Genomic DNA, 17599 nt, shown 5'->3' with positions numbered 1-17599 from the left:
ATTAAACAGCAAGTTGAAACAAAATACTTGTAAACAGGTAGTAGTAAGGAAAAGGAGAGGAAGTGCAAGTAATGTTTAAAGTAACTGAACAAATAAATATTGCTGATATGTTTGGGACCCTGCTAAACAAGACGAGCATAAATGTTAAACCAGCAACATCCCATGCTGGTGACCAGCAATGCTGAACTGTCTTTTTAACAGTGGAAGTGAATTCTGCACAAATGTTGTTTACAATATGAATGACTGCTGAATCCTGTAAATTATGCAGAAAGTTTGCACATGATTCTGTGAAACCTGTGCCATATGATTCTTTAGCTCAGTTTGGAGACGCTTAAGGTCACATAACCTGGCTGAGTCTTGTGGTAAAAAAGATGAGTAGAAATGAAAAGTGAATATCCTGAGGTGGATCTAGAAGTTAATTGTGAGTCAGCAGAAAAAAAAAAAAAAAAAACTGTGTTTGAGTTTGCTGTTTTATTTTGACACTTGTGTCTTGGTGAAATGACTGTGCTTTAGTAAGCAGTCACATATGGGCACAGGTGCTTTTATGTCTTTGGGGTTGGTTTGTACTCAAACTCAAACAGATTTCAGCTTTTTCTTTTTGTTAGTCACATTGTTTTTGTATTTTTAAATCTACTTTTTTTTTTTATGTGTACATTTTACAGTTTTAAGGTCCGTTCACACCAAGGACGGTAACTATAAAGATAATGATAAAGATGTAGTTCTAAAAATCATTCTCAATATTAAAGAATAGCAGAGTTCACACCGCAGCTATAACGATAACGGCACAGCCACAGAGTACGATATCGTTGGAATCACTTTCAGAAAGATTTCATCCAGCTGCTGAGTGATAAAAACATTGACAGCCAATCAAAATCAATCCTGCTATTAAAGTTTGTGTACTTGGTTCCATACTGTAGGCTACATACTGTAGTTACAGCTTTTTTAGTTTTACTAAGTTTTAGAACAGCTACAAAAATGAACCATAAAAATAATGTTAATTATTGCATTTATGCTATTATGATTCAAATAAAGAGAATAATCAACAAACTATTTTAATAGTTTTTTTGTGTACATTTATTTATATTCAGTTCAGAGCATCTTTGAGAAGAAATGTGAAAAAAAATTTTTTAATATTGATTATTGAACATTTCTATTGTGGGTCATTTCCAACGAAATTTTGCCTTTTTTTCAATTCTGTATATAAATAAAAAAAGAAGGAATTAGCATTAGTAATATGCAACAGTTTTAAAATGTTAAAATGTCCACCATTTACTCAACAAAAAGAATAGTGATTTGATATATGGTGGAAATTAAATTTTTAATGAAAGTTTAGGGGAAAGAAAACTAAATTTAATGAACTAGTGAGTGATTTAAGGAAGTACCACAGTTGAAGAAACACAGATGGACACATACAGTTCTACATAACCCCTTTCACTGGTTTGATTTTGCAGATATGAAGTATGAGAAGTTCTGTACACCAAAAAGCGATGCTGTGTGTACATGTGAGGAGGGCTACGAATGCAATGACCGCAAATGCGAGATGTGTGTGAAAGTCCCGACTACGTCCCCTAGTCCTGCTGTTACTAGATCTTCTACTAGATCTTCTACTAGATCAGCACCGCACACCCAGGGTGAGTATCTGAACCCTGATGCGCTGTTCTCAACCTGTTATATTCATTTTATAACCATTTACATATATTTGGACTGTTGTGGTATTTCCAGCTGACAGACTGTCACACACACAGTTCTCTACTGACCTGTTTACTCTTTCTCTCTCCTTCTCTCCATTCATTTGCTCCCTTTCTATCAACCTCTTCCAGATAATGTGTGGATCTCGGTGAGTCTGTGTTTTGCATGTGTGTGTGTGTGCGTTCTGTTCACCTGTTTCCTTCTTATCAGCAGACATGCACGACCATGTGGATGGATCATGTCAGCATCATGCGGTCAGTGCCACTATAATTCACAAAAAAAAACTCTTTATACCCTTGCATGACTTCTTGATACACTGACATTCCAATGCATGAACAGTATGTTAGTATATGGGCGTTTTCACACCTGTAAATTGTTTGCTTTGTTCAAACAGGGACTTCATTTGTTACAGTGTAGCAATTTCTTTCTGGTTCGGTTCACTTTTATGAAGCAACATTTCAAAGCATACCAAAATGTGTTTATGCAAGTCACATGTGAGAAAATATGTTCTCTTATTGGTCAGTTTCCTCTGCATCATCCATTAAGATGGATTGATACGTTTGCTCCAAAAGCTTATTGTGGCTTTATCTGTAGTTGTGGTGACACTCGCAAACATTTATAGGAATGTATAATGCTTTTCAATATTTATTTTTTTTCTCATGGCTAACATAGCATAGGATATATAATATAATATAATATAATATAATATAATATAATATAATATAATATAATATAATATAATATAATATAATATAATAATATCTGTGATGGACTAACTTACTGTTCCGAGTGCTGTTTATAATATATTCATATTCATAATATATTCATATTCATAATATATTCATATTATATTATATTATATTATATTATATTATATTATATTATATTATATTATATTATATTATATTATATTATCTGTGATGGAGTGACCAACTGTTCAGAGTGTTGTTTATAATATATTTATTAGAAATAATATAATATAATATAATATCTATGATGGACTGACTAATTGTTCCGAGTGCTGTTTATAATATATTTATTAGAAATAATATTATATTATATTATATTATATTATATTATATTATATTATATTATATTATATTATATTATATTATATTATATTATATTATATTATATTATATTATATTATATTATCTGTGATGGAGTGACCAACTGTTCAGAGTGTTGTTTATAATATATTTATTAGAAATAATATAATATAATATAATATAATATAATATAATATAATATAATATAATATCTATGATGGACTGACTAACTGTTCCGAGTGCTGTTTATAATATATTCATTAGAAATAATATTATATTATATTATATTATATTATATTATATTATATTATATTATATTATATTATATTATATTATATTATATTATATTATATTATCTGTGATGGAGTGACCAACTGTTCAGAGTTTATATTATATTATATTATATTATATTATATTATATTATATTATATTATATTATATTATATTATATTATATTATATTATATTATATTATATTACATCTGTGATGGAGTGACCAACTGTTCAGAGTGTTGTTTATAATATATTCATTAAAAATTATATTATATTATATTATATTATATTATATTATATTATATTATATTATATTATATTATATTATATTATATTATATGTGATGGAGTGACCAACTGTTCAGAGTATTGTTTATAATATATTAATTAAATATTATATTATATTATATTATATTATATTATATTATATTATATTATATTATATTATATTATATTATATTATATTATATTATATTACATCTGTGATGGAGTGACCAACTGTTCAGAGTGTTGTTTATAATATATTCATTAAAAATAATATTATATTATATTATATTATATTATATTATATTATATTATATTATATTATATTATATTATATTATATTATATTATATTATATTATATTATATTATATTATATTATATGTGATGGAGTGACCAACTGTTCAGAGTGTTGTTTATAATATATTTATTAGAAATAATATAATGTAATATAATAGAATAGAATAGAATAGAATAGAATAGAATAGAATAGAATAGAATAGAATATCTATGATGGACTGACTAACTGTTCCGAGTGCTGTTTATAATATATTCATTAGAAGTAATATTATATTATATTATATTATATTATATTATATTATATTATATTATATTATATTATATTATATTATATTATATTATATTATATTATATTATCTGTGATGGAGTGACCAACTGTTCAGAGTTTATATTATATTATATTATATTATATTATATTATATTATATTATATTATATTATATTATATTATATTATATTATATTATATTATATTATATTACATCTGTGATGGAGTGACCAACTGTTCAGAGTGTTGTTTATAATATATTCATTAAAAATTATATTATATTATATTATATTATATTATATTATATTATATTATATTATATTATATTATATTATATTATATTATATTATATTATATGTGATGGAGTGACCAACTGTTCAGAGTGTTGTTTATAATATATTTATTAGAAATAATATAATGTAATATAATATAATAGAATAGAATAGAATAGAATAGAATAGAATATCTATGATGGACTGACTAACTGTTCCGAGTGCTGTTTATAATATATTCATTAGAAATAATATTATATTATATTATATTATATTATATTATATTATATTATATTATATTATATTATATTATATTATATTATATTATATTATATTATATTATATTATATTATCTGTGATGGAGTGACCAACTGTTCAGAGTATTGTTTATAATATATTAATTAAAAATAATATTATATTATATTATATTATATTATATTATATTATATTATATTATATTATATTATATTATATTATATTATATTATATTATATATCATCTGTGATGGACTGACCAACTTATAATATATTTATTAGAAACATAACATACATTATTTATAGTTCACTTCTATAGTAATTTCATTGTAATATGTGATCAAATTCAAACTAATTTATGTGGTTATATATATATATATATATATATATATATATATATATATATATATACACATTTTGAGTTTAATATTTCACTCAATATATTAAATTGAAATTGTACTGCATAGCAGGAATGAGTCTTTAATGATGTGTATCGTACTGGGTCTTCAGGTCTCTGGCGCTCCAAAAAGAGCAACTCTGAATACAGTCAGTGCACAAAGGAAGATGAGGTACCAATGCCAGTGCAGGAGGTGTGTGGAAAGACAGAGAAACTGGAGGATGTCTGAGAAAGGAGGAGGAAGAAGGCCGCTGATGCGTCTAAGGATCGAGTACTTACTTTAGGACAAAACTGCTGCTGCCATTTACTCAAGAGAAGAGTGAGAGGTGAAGAGGTGGCTCATCTGAAGGTTCAGTGAGAATGACAGTCCATCCTGAGAAATAGTCAAATATTCGACTTCTCACTGCACATAAAGACACACTCAACATTCGACATAGAGCTAATCTTTAGGTTTTCTTCTCTGAACACTTGTTTGTATTTATAATTGGGTAGTTAATGCGCAAAAGCCATGTGAACTTTGTTAAACTGTATATAAATGTACAAGGGAAAGTCTTTATGTTAGGTACCTGCTCAACATTTTCACAATTTTAATCTTTTTAAAAGTAATATGCTTGTTCGACTTCATGCAGCTCTGCACAGACCGATCAGCGGCTGATTTTAAGCAGTGCATGCCGGTTAGAGATTGTGTCCGACTTGATACAGCGCAGGCGCCACGTGAATGTGATGTATGACATCAGAGTCCCGCGAGAGCGCATCCGCAGGATTCAGCCGGTGCAGCTTCTCAAGAGCGGCTGCACCAGAGCCATATAGAGATATATATATACTGTATATGGCTCTGGGCTGCACGAGCTCTGATGACGACACTGCTGTTTCACGATTGGCCCGATATAACCGTAAAATCTCCTTTCATGTAGTCGTGATTTTATATTGTCTCATGTTAATCAAAATAAAACTGATAAAAAAAAAACATAGACCTCACTACATTGGTTTTTAAATAGCATAGGCTTATTTGGAACGTTATTCTTGTACAAACAGATGCTGTATGAAGCACATAATTGAATTAAAATATCTCTGAAAAGTCTGTGTATTTGACAAATATTGCCTTTATTTCACTTCAGCTGTGGTAAAGTATGGAAACACAGCGTGAGCGTCACTACGGGAAGCAGAAAGTGTCGGACTTCACAGCTCCGTTTGCAGCTCCTCCCCGCCTTCACATCGGCTGCCCAACACACCTAATGTCTCAAATAATGAGGTCATCAAAGCTGCCTGTATATAATATATAGCATGTCAAACCACGGGGCCCAGAACAATTTCATGTTATCAATCCAACTGCATAAAACAGAAAAGGGAATTATATTTGTAAGTCCATGTTGCAGTGAAATGAATTTAGTGATGTAAATTTAATACCAAAAAATAAACTTTTATTGATTTCTATTGCACTATACAATATAACAAAAATGTGCATTACAGTGAATATACAACATAATACATGATGAGACAATGTTCCTGTGCTGTGCTTGAGTTCCCAGCGAAGAAACAATGTTGTCATTTCCAGACCAACATCAAAATGTCAGGGCTTTTTCGACAGCACAATCCATCATGTCTGCCACACAAAAACCAAAGAAAAGAGGAAGAACACTGACAACATCAACCAGGGACTTAACGTGATTGAACAATGATAAACCGTGTGAGGGCAAAAACACTGTTTTTGTGATAAACGATTGTAACAGAATTAATAACGGTTATAAATAAAAATGGTATATGTCAAGATTCAAAATGCCCCATAAGTCACTAAACAGATATTCATTCCCTTTAGATAGATCCAATATAGATAGAATCGATCGATCGATCTAAAGGAAATGATGGGGCACGCTGCAGTTACAATAACTTCAATAAACTTTACTTAAAATAAATATCTCAACGTACAGTATATGTGAATCATCTGAGTGTTTTAGAGCTGCACTTTGCCTTCAAACACTTTGAAAACAGGCACTGAGATTCCGCTTCGTTCCTGAAGGTCATTCAAGCATCATAAGACCAGCAGTGAAGTGAAAGCCTGTGGTATCAACTCTTCACAAAAATCAACATTAGGATCCCACTGCTGTTCTGATGGTTTAGAATCAGTGGTTACGCATAAACGTCCTACTGTATGGGGGAATATTTCAAAAGCTGGCATACGCAACACTTTTGTCATCCATACTGTCACTCAGGTCTTCCCCTAACACAGCTTCTCTATGAAATCCCCTGCCTGGGTTAGAGTTTTAAAACTGGGTACTCGTGAAGCATCAGTTAAAACAAACCACACAGCAGTCGAACAGTACGGAAGAAGAAAGGACACAAATTTCCCATGATCCCTCACAGCACCTCTTCTTTAGATATGTGGCACTCTTTCCCTTGCTCCTGCGATGGGAAGAAGATAAAGTCGTTCTCTCTGCTCCGTTCCTCCTCGGACAGATGGACGGGGGGAGACTGAGGACAGGACGCGTTGCTGTTATTTGGCGATTCTTCTTGGAGTTCATGTGCTTTTTTCTCTCCTCCATCCCATCCAAACTGATTGAGCAAACTAACAAAAACCGTCTGGGGGCCGTAGATGTGGAGAGGGCCTGCGAGAAACAAGAGAATGTTTAAATTTTTATACTATTTGTACACGTTTGCTTGCTTTTTTTTTTTTTTTTCATTAAAATTTGTGTGGGTCAATGACAAATAAGTGTCCAAGAAAAGAAAAAGAAAATGTTTGTATTCATATTGGTTTCATGTTATTTTGAAAAACATTTAAAACATTGCATCAAAAATATGTAATAACTGTAAAACTGTAATGTGGTGAAACCGTCAAGTCCAAAGTATGTTATACATTAAATACATGGGAGTGTACTCACACACACATGTTTTATGGGGACGTTCCATAGACATGATGGTTTTTATACTGTACAAACTATATTCTATCCCCTAAACTTAAACGTACCCATAACAGATTTAAATTATTCTATATGATTTATAAGCTGATGGGGACCAAAATAAGTCCTTTGAACATTTCTATGATATCATTCCCTTTTTTGTTTTTTTGTACTGCATATTGGTTTGACCACATGACATGATTTCAAAGACAAAACAAATATTTTTCAAATATTAATTAACAAATGATAATAAAAGATTATGCCAAACTACTTGATAAGGTTTTCTTTTCAAGATTTTAATGTTTTTTAATGCTCTTTTCAAGAATTTCATTATTCTTTATTATGGTATGATAGACATTATTTGTAGTTTACTTCATGCCATGAAGGTCATATGTTTTAACACATTAATAGATCTGGAAGAAAAAAAAGAAGAGCGTAATGTGTTTGACCCTTTTAATAAAAGATGAAAATCACAAAAAGCATCCTTTTATAGTACCTAAATTGCCAGCTGGAGGCACAGCCTGCTCTGAGCTGACTGGCTGATGAAAAGAGCAGTCTGTGCTGTGATTGGTGGGTTTGCTGGCATGTGACAGCATCTCCTGTGGGTGGCGCTGCTCATCCGGTTGGCTGGGAGAAGGTTTGGTCTCACTGTCCACCTTAAGAAATTGAAAGACTGTAAGTCATATAATGTATGTTAAAATACTGCGCAAATGTGCACTCACTCGTCACTTACCTCTATATTACCCAGAGAGCACTGCCTGACAACTAATGGAGAGGAGAAACAATGAGAGGTGAGACAGAGATGGACCCAAAAAGAAGAAGAAATATGTTTGTGATCATGTACGTGTGTGTTACTCACAATGCTTAAAACATTCCTTCTCTTTCTTTCTGCAGTGCCGGAAGAAGAGTGTGAGGACGATGACAGTTATCACGACCAAAATTAACCCAAAAATCCACACCAAATTATAGTCAACTGCGAAATAAGCACAAGGAAGTGAATTAGCATAACTATTTATGTTGAGATGAATAGCTGAACAGGTGAGATGAAGAACGTCCTATATGGCAAAGTGCTCTTAAATGGTGCTATCATTAGATGACAGCAAAAAGTAAAAATAGGCATAAACCAGTGTCTTAAATATCCAAATATCTACTCACTAGTAAAGATTGAAAGAGTTGTCAGAGGTTTAGTGGTGGTACTTATTTTCTGCAATAATCTAAAAGCCAAAGCACAAATCCTATTAGCTTTTTGTGATGTGAACCAGGGTAATACAAAAATAGGTCATCCATAAAGATTCGAGACCACCTCCTGCTCCCCCTAGTGGCAGACCCCTAATCACTTAGCAAGTATGATTGGGCTAAAACAAAAACTGGAAAAGCATGTTTTAATAGGATAATATGAGTATAACTAGCTGAGGGCCCTAGTCAGTGATCAGAATGCACTGTATGGCTCTGTATACACCTGGTATTAGGATGCTTTTTGGTTGATCGGATCACAAGTGGACGACACTAATGCGTAAACATTATGGGAGTCACGGCTAGCCAGACCGGATTTAAACTTTGTCGGCTGGAGACCCAAGTTTGGTTTGAAGAAGAAAAACTTACCAAGCACAATGCTCTCTTACTATTCCTGATTTCTAACACTTACTCATAGCGTTCTCACACTCACTCATAACTCAACGTGTTTTTTCCGTTGTCTGGTCGCATTCATATGTAAATTGCGCAAGCTTATTTTGTCCACTTACCCGCGCGCATAGACCCTCCCCTCGAAGAAATCAGGACAGAAGTGAGTGAAAGTGGACAAAAGAGACAGGAGTGCGTCTCCCTCGTCTACTTGTGATCTGACTGACCAAAACGCATCTTAATTCCAGGTGTAAACAGGGCCCATGTGACGAGGGCCCCGGGGGCCCTTGAAAGTCTGAGGTCCGCAGTCCGCAATCCAATCTTGATTCAAGCGTACGACTCTTCCTTACTTCCTTTTTTTTTAATGAATTTAAAATACTGCAAGTGTGTAAACACATCATGTAGAACAGGGGTTTGAAAACTTTTTTGTCAGCTGAACCTTTTAGAATATTTATTTAAAGTACCCGCTGAGATTAAAGAGGCTTGATTTTGTTTGTGGCTCTACTAGAATAGGTTTTCATGCTTGGATATTCAAAAAACACATTATTTTCCATTTATTTGAGCACCTCTCTTCCCAGTCTGTCAGTAACGCTCTGTTTAGATTATGTCTCTATGAAGCCCCTCCTTCCGAAAAGCGCAATGTGCTCTGATTGGTCGGCTGGACCAGTGCGTTCTGATTGGTCAACTGCTTCGAGTGTGTTTTGGAATTGTCACACCCCTCACCATAACCAGCTGAGTTTCAACGCACTACTAAAGCAACTCAACCAGGCCTCGCCCCCTTTTTTGCATATGCCTTGGGTGGGAATTATTTAAATGAGGAATATTGTGACGTGTACTTTCTGGAAAAAAGTACTTCGAGACTATAATCCAGGCATTTCAGCGAGTTCATAAACAGTGCTTACTGATATAGAGATGCTTTGTAACTATGTAAAAAAGTTCTGCTTTAATATTACAATAATTTAATATCAATGGTTCTCTGATATCGATAATAATAGTATAGTAATTATTATTATTAGTAGTAGTAATAGTAGTAGTAATAGTATGTTTTAACTCTATAAAAATAAAGACATACATATATTACTGTTGTGAATTAAATTTGTACTATACATTTTTTTTATTTTGGTTATTATAATAATAAAAAAGCATCAGACTATACAATTATTTTATTTAAATGCAGCCTTTAATTTGTTTATCGCACTAAGCTATATCACGATTATCGTATAGCCCCATTATTTATTTATTTATTTAGCTTTTCATCATCTCACGAAACCCCCTGCAGTTCCCTCACAAACCCCAGTTTGGGAAACCCTGATGTAGAAGAAAACAGCCATGCTTACCCAGCAAGCTCTGTGCACTTATGGAGGAAGTGGTGGACGTAATGGTGGATGAAGTGGTGGATGAAGAGACGTCAGAGATGTAGGGCGTTGTGATGGGAACACACTCCTGACATTGGTGTGTGTATTCGTCTATCTTGGTACATTCATAACCCTCCTTACAGCGACACACTGCATCTGATGTCTTCGTACACTCCGCCAACTTCTCCATATAAAAATCTAACACACACACACAAATTTGTTTTCAAAATGAAGCACTTTTTGCCATACTTCCTGTTTCTATTCTCACTTCATCTTGTTTATACTATCATGGGTATATTAGGTGTAATGATCTTCATACCAGCAGTGCAGCTCTGGAAGCAGCGGTGGCAACTCTTTTCTCTGTTCTCCTCACTGGTGAAGAAACCACTGGAGCATGGAACACATTTACAATCTGACTGGTATTCTCCTGAGGGATGATGGATTGGCAGCAAGACAGAGAGGAAAAATTGGAAGTGGAAATGAGGAAGACAAATAAAAAAACAAAAACAAGAAGAGGATTAAGGTCAAATTCAATAAAACTAACAAGATGTTTTTCATTTTTAAATTAAACAATTTGTTTGAAGTAATTACATGATGCTGATTAGTTAACCATAGCCTATTTATTCATGTGTATCATCATTTCCTAAAAAAAAAAAAAAAACACATGATAACAATTCCGATATTTTGTTTGTGTACAAAAAAGGGCTTTAGAAGTCAATTTTGTTTTTATATCATTAAACATAAGCCTGTTACTGGCCTATACAGTTACATTTTAAATGTAGCCTACATTTTAGATTTTACAGTCAGTCGAGTTTGTCATCGAGGCTATTAAATTGTTGGTCTAATGCAAGCGTCTTTGGCCGTCACTCCACATTTCACTGTTGACAATTGCCAATTCTTGTTTTTTAATGGAATATTGCAGAATTTATTATAAATGATTTATACCATGGTCTGTCTGAATACTCGATTCTGTTCAATGCACAGGTAGTTCCAAGTCAGTTTAATCACTGTTCTATATTAATGCGATGTTTTCATTGAAGCGCACACACACTTGCGTCACTCAGAGATCGGAGCACAGAAACTTGATATCAGCTTTCACTATATCACTATTTTTGTATATTTTCTCAGCAACGAGGGGGTGACATTGCTGGTTTTGAACTTCAAAATGCACACGCCAGAAGCCAAACATGTTAAAAAAGGCTTCTCCCAACAAGCATGCATTCGATGGACACTTTTACTATCCCATGAGGCCATGGGAGGGGTTTATGAATTGAATGTAGCGACGCAACTGACGCTGGTAGGTCACGTGACAGTAACAACAGGGCAGATGTAGTACGTCCGGATTTACTGTCCATATTCATACTATATATAGACAGAGACGGACAGTAACGGAGTACATTTACTTGAGTACAGTACTTAAGCACAATTTTAAGGGATCTGTACTTTACTCGAGTATCATTTTTGGGGAGTGCTCATGACTTTACTCAAGTACATTTGAGAGGCAAATATTGTACTCCACTACATTTCTATCCATAACCGTGAGTAGCCTACCCGTTACTTCAAAAAAAAAAAAAAAAAAAAAAAAAACCTCTCGGAAACCCTCAATTTGTTGTTTCCCTCTCAAACGTGATTGGATTGTGCAGGAGCCACTGACTGGGACAGCCTATCAGCAATCACCTTCAGCTTTCTGCCAAAGTCAACTCCATGGTCAGATTTAGATAAGAGACGAAACCATGGACGAAACAATGGATGAAGACGCAGCAGGTCCATCCCGGGAACGTGGTCCCACCTCGCCAGACTATTTCAATTTTCTGAACAAGTTAATGATAGTTTTCGCTTCAAGTGTTTGCTGTGTTTACCAATGTAAGCACTGTGGCAGTAGTAATGCAATATTTAGAAAATGTATTCTTGTAGGCTACTCTTGATACTCAAGTAGCCTACTTTTAAAAACAAGTAGGCTACTTCAGTACTTTTACTTAAGTAGACATCTGACTGTAGTACTTTTACTTGTACTTAAGTAAAATTTAGCAAGGGGTATCTGTATTTTTACTCAAGTAATGAAGCTGTGTACTCTGTCCGCCTCTGTATATAGATCATGTTATTTTTAAGAGTCGCAAATTAAATTTAAATTCAAATTCAGACAGAATGCGATTTCGCACACAGCGATTGCCTTGTAGCGCAAATAGTTTTAGTTTTACTATTTCCTGCTATAGCGGCTAATGAATTGGAAGTCTTGCACATTCACAGGAAATCGCTTACTTTCACATCGAAAAAATATGGTGGATAGGTGTGAAGGAATGTTATGGATAATTTCCCTTATTAATACTTTATCGCACTAAATGAAACAGTCAGGGTAAGTCTCACGCATTGGCCGCAAGACACACAATTCAACCAGTTCACACGCTCACACCGTGTATTTCTCACGCTGAAAAGGCAATGCCAACCAAGTTGTCCTGCAAGCTTTATATATAACGTTGTATACAAGGCGCAGGCACACAAAGTGAAGTTTCCTGCCGCCAGCCATAGACAGTAAAAGAAATGGACACAGCGACCCCATTGGAACTCAATTGAGACAAGTGAAGCCCATTTTTAGTGATTTTTAGCACTTCCGTTTCTGACGCGCAGACTCAGACCCAGGGGGGAAGGAAGTCGACCGGAAGTTGAAGTCGGCCGCGTGCCGCCATCTTGTAGCAGAACTTCACCTGCAGTTAGCATCCCATTGACTCCCATTCATTTTGGCGTCACTTTGACAGCGAATAACTTTACATCTGAGGCGTTTAAAGACTCCATTTGTCCATTATTTTTTTCTAAAGAAACACGACAATGTATAAAATGCTCCATTACCTTGTAGCTTATGTTATGGCCCCGTAGAAGCAGTTTTTGTAAAAGTAGGCTAACGATTGCGTCATAACCACGCGACTCTCTGTCGCACAGTAGAGAGATTACCGTATGGACGGGAGGAGAAGCTCGCGGGCAATCGGGGAGACGTGGAGGCAAAATGACAATATAATTAATCAGAATACCTAGCAAAAGTTGCTCCTGCTCCAAGCTCATGGACAGCTCCTACTCACACTCTCCGTCTCTGCAAGATTCGGAAGGGAATGATTCAGATTTCTCTTGGCACAGCTACTAGAAGACAGACGGGTTGCTCACGTGGTCCGTGTAAAGCTTTGCTCGGTTTGAGTCTGCGCGTCAGGAAAGGAAGTGCTAAGAAATCGCTAAAAATGGGCTTCACTTGTCTCAATTGAGTTCCAATGGGGTCGCTGTGTCCATTTCTTTTACTGTCTATGCTCAGACCGAACAAAGCGTTACACGGACCACGTGAGCAACCCGTCTGTCTTCTAGTAGCTGTGCCAAGAGAAATCTGAATCATTCCCTTCCGAATCTTGCAGAGACGGAGAGTGTGAGTAGAAGGTGTCCATGAGCTTGGAGCAGGAGCAACTTTTGCTAGGTATTCTGATTAATTATATTGTCATTTTGCCTCCACGTCCCCCCGATTGCCTGCGAGCTTCTCCTACCGTCCATACGGTAATCTCTCTACTGTGCGACAGAGAGTCGCGTGGTTATGACGCAATCGTTAGCCTACTTTTACAAAAACTGCTTCTATGGGGCCATAACATAAGCTACAAGGTAATGGAGCATTTTATACATTGTCGTGTTTCTTTAGAAATAAATAATGGACAAATGGAGTCTTCAAACGCCTCAGATGTAAAGTTATTCGCTGTCAAAGTGACGCCAAAATGAATGGGAGTCAATGGGATGCTAACCCCCAATTTCCACCAGATGCGGAACGGCTGCGGAACGGCTCCGCTGCGTGACAGCTCCATGTTCCGTCGTCCGTCAATACCCACCAGGTCCGTATTTGTTGCGGAACGGCTGCGGTCATGACTGACAGCTGAAGTCACAAGGACCCACGAGATCTCGCAAATTCACGTATGATCGCGCGATATAAGTGCTGAATTGCTGCGGAGCTCTCCGGCATCCGGCAAAAATAGAGGCTCTGCGTATCTGCTCCGGAGGGCTGCGGATCGCCGGAGTCGGAACGCAGCTGTACCGCATTCAGTGGAAATACACTCATTGACTTTAATGGAAACCTATTGACTCCGACCGCCGTGCCGGAGCCGTAACGCAGCCGGTGGAAATTGGGGGTTACTGCAGGTGAAGTTCTGCTACAAGATGGTGGCACGCGGCCGGCTTCAACTTCCGGTCGACTTCCTTCCCGCCTGCCGCCAGCACGTATCTCGGTCAGATTGCGTTCGTTACTAGGCAACATAGATGCGCGAACACACGAAAGTTGACGGAACATTCTCTGCCACCCTACGTTCGTTACTAGGTAACCAACAACATCGCGCGAACACACGTCGTGATGGAGCAGGTAAGTTGGAAGAAAGCTCGTCTAACATTTTTAGGCTAGAACATTTAATATATAGCCCATCGTATACATTATTATTGATGCAGTCAAAAACTCTACAACTACTCTGCAACCAGGCCAGAAGCTTTGGCTCAGTTTGGCTAGCTTACGTTATCTGAAACTAAGGGAAATGTTAGTGGGAAGGAATGAAGATGTATTTCTTCATTTTATTTTAAATTATATATTATACTGTATTAATAGTCTTTCTAGTTACATACATTAATCACTGCCATTGCATTTGTATTGTATTTCGATTTCGACTAGACACATTCAAAATGCAAAAAGATTTGTTTTTCCAAACTGTTTGTAGCAATTTGCTATATTTTTGTAATTTTTGTAATTTTGAAATATAACATTAAAGAGTATATTTGATGTGATGAATTGCTCTGTCATTTATCAGATTTACCAATTGTTATAATTTCAATTTGTGCTGGTTAATTATGAACAATGGGTAAAATTGGGGGGCGGGGCTCCATTAGGGCTCCTCCCCTAACCGCATGTGATCTCACAAAGGTTTTACAAGACAATGCAAAAGCATTGAAAAATTATTTTGGAGTGGAAAAAGCCCACCTTGTTGGTAGAGGCAATTTAAATGAACAGCCCACCAATGATTGACCCAGTTAAATAACTACCAAAGAAACCCAAAATCTGATAGCAGAATCGGGGGTGTGGAGAGTAAGGTGGGTAGTGTTAACTTTTGTTAACTCCTTATACCTTTCCCCATCACACGCAGAGGTGTCTATCTTAAGTAAAAATTAAGAAAATATTTAAAAAGTGGACATAAACCCCAACAAGATTTTAAAAGTGGGAATAAAATGTTTAATAGGCAACAGGGGACGGCTTTAGGGCAGGATCAATTAATGTCTTATTAATAAGGTGGCATCCATTTATGAATTTAATAAATATAATCGTATACACTAAATATGTTTTTATTATAGAAAATAGTTTACTGCAATACACTGAGGTGCAAGTAGCATCTGACACTATTTGCACTAGGTATAAATCTTACGCTTTACCAATATTTACCATTTTCTCTTTAGGGGCTCTTTAAAAAGGTGTTTACACACTTCTTACAAATTGCACGCACACATAACTGCCAAACACGAATGCACGGAATAGATTAAAGTAAAATGACTATCTATCGTAACATATTTAAAGACGTAATAACTCAATTTGTATTTGACTGTGCACAGACTTCTGCTCAAAGGGCACACACACACACTGCATATCTTTGAGGCGGATGTGGGTGCTACTCACACACAGTACGTGCACACACACTTACATGCACAGACTCATACTTGCTGACTGAGGTCTCTTAAGGGGAGAGATGAGAAATAGCATCAAAAACAGGACGTTACACAGAAGCTTAAACAGGCAGTGGCATTCTAATGAAGGAAGTGGTTGACGCTTGTGTCTCAGAACGTACCATTTCCCATCACGAGAGAAAAAGAAAGACAGAGAAAGGAAGAAGAAAGAACGATGAAGAAAAACTTAATAAATAACCACTGATTTCTTGAGCAATTTCTTGCTCAGACCACATTCGTAATACTGGGAAGTGTGGTGACTGAAAAGTACTACGCTCACGCTCTCCACACAAACAGGGATCGAATTCAGAGAAAGTGATGCCAGACATGCCAGACATAAAAGGCTCTGAGAAATATAACGCCCAAACATGCACTCTCACCTGCTGGACACAAAGAAAGGCAATCTTCTGACAGGCCTCTGGGTCTTCTCACTTTACCGTCCTGCTCAAAGCAAACGACAGCAGAAAAGACAATTAGTAACGGATGCATCCAATGCAGTAACGCTGTATCTTTAAAGCCTTCGGTTCAGAAACGGTTCTGCTAATTCAGCGTGCAGCATGCTAAAAGTCTTTACAACGTGTTTACATAATATATCATACGCATTATAACATAATTATATCATAGTTACCATAGGGAGGCCATTTATCAGGTGACCTGTCAGCATCACCATGGCTACAGATAACACTATCACAAGCATCTGTAAAAAATAAAATGATATCAGACAAGAAGTGATCCACGCACACAACACATCACACACCCTACATAAGCAAATGCAATCAAAATTTCGAATAAAGAAGTGAGATGTGAGGTTTCACATCAATTTTCATGTTCATGGTCAATAACAATAACGTTTTTCTATATTTTGCATCAGCTGAGTTTGCACAAAAAAAAGGAAGTAGATTTGTGGATCTGATGCAAACAGCAAATAAGTACGTGACTAGCTTCTTGTTTAGTTTACTTTTAATAGTTTCTCTAAATCATTTTAGATTTCAGTCAGCATCTTATAACAAAGACCTGCATTTTAGAAAAAAAACGCAGCAAGTGAAAAACACGAAACAGCATATCAATAACTGTAGTATAAGTGAAAATAGTCAGTACCTCACAATTAGTAGAATCCATAATGTCATCAAATGCTTTCAAACTGAATTTCTGTGTCTTCTGTCAGTCTGTGTTCTGTTCTACTCATCACATCTCATTGTTTCCTCACCTGCTATGTCTTCCTGTCATTCTCCTCCCTCTCTTTCTCACACTGCCC

At 35.4% G+C, this 17599-nt stretch overlaps 2 protein-coding genes across 10 annotated transcripts in view; one reads left to right on the top strand and one right to left on the bottom strand.

Moving 5' to 3' along the window:
• Positions 1 to 6165, top strand: part of LOC311276095 (tumor necrosis factor receptor superfamily member 1B) — an 18919-nt gene extending 12754 nt beyond the window's left edge. For 4 of the 9 annotated variants that reach the window (XM_084385592.1, XM_084385585.1, XM_084385591.1 and 1 more), the window contains 3 exons: positions 1452 to 1631; positions 1821 to 1943; positions 4874 to 5841. In XM_084385592.1, the coding sequence (XP_084241718.1) occupies positions 1452 to 1631; positions 1821 to 1943; positions 4874 to 4989 (419 nt within the window). In that variant the 3' untranslated portion in view covers positions 4990 to 5841. Of the gene's footprint in view, positions 1 to 1451; positions 1632 to 1820; positions 1944 to 4873; positions 5842 to 5878 lie in introns of those variants that run through there. The other 5 variants (XR_014625035.1, XM_084385589.1, XM_084385587.1 and 2 more) reach the window with 5 other exon arrangements.
• LOC311276094 (uncharacterized protein) lies at positions 6160 to 17599 on the bottom strand. Its single transcript, XM_084385584.1, has 9 exons — positions 17443 to 17599; positions 16973 to 17041; positions 16725 to 16785; positions 10949 to 11056; positions 10612 to 10827; positions 8514 to 8627; positions 8388 to 8419; positions 8151 to 8310; positions 6160 to 7363 (listed from the first exon to the last, which is right to left on the bottom strand). Exons 1-9 carry the CDS (start codon positions 17461 to 17463, stop codon positions 7116 to 7118), a joined length of 1029 nt encoding a protein of 342 aa, XP_084241710.1. The 5' UTR covers positions 17464 to 17599; the 3' UTR covers positions 6160 to 7115.

This window comes from Rutilus rutilus (genome assembly GCF_951802725.1).
Source record: "Rutilus rutilus genome assembly, chromosome: 17".
NCBI classification, from domain to species: Eukaryota; Metazoa; Chordata; class Actinopteri; order Cypriniformes; family Leuciscidae; genus Rutilus; species Rutilus rutilus.
The sequence above is the reverse complement of the archived record's forward strand: the minus strand, read 5'-3'. Positions and strand labels throughout refer to the sequence as shown.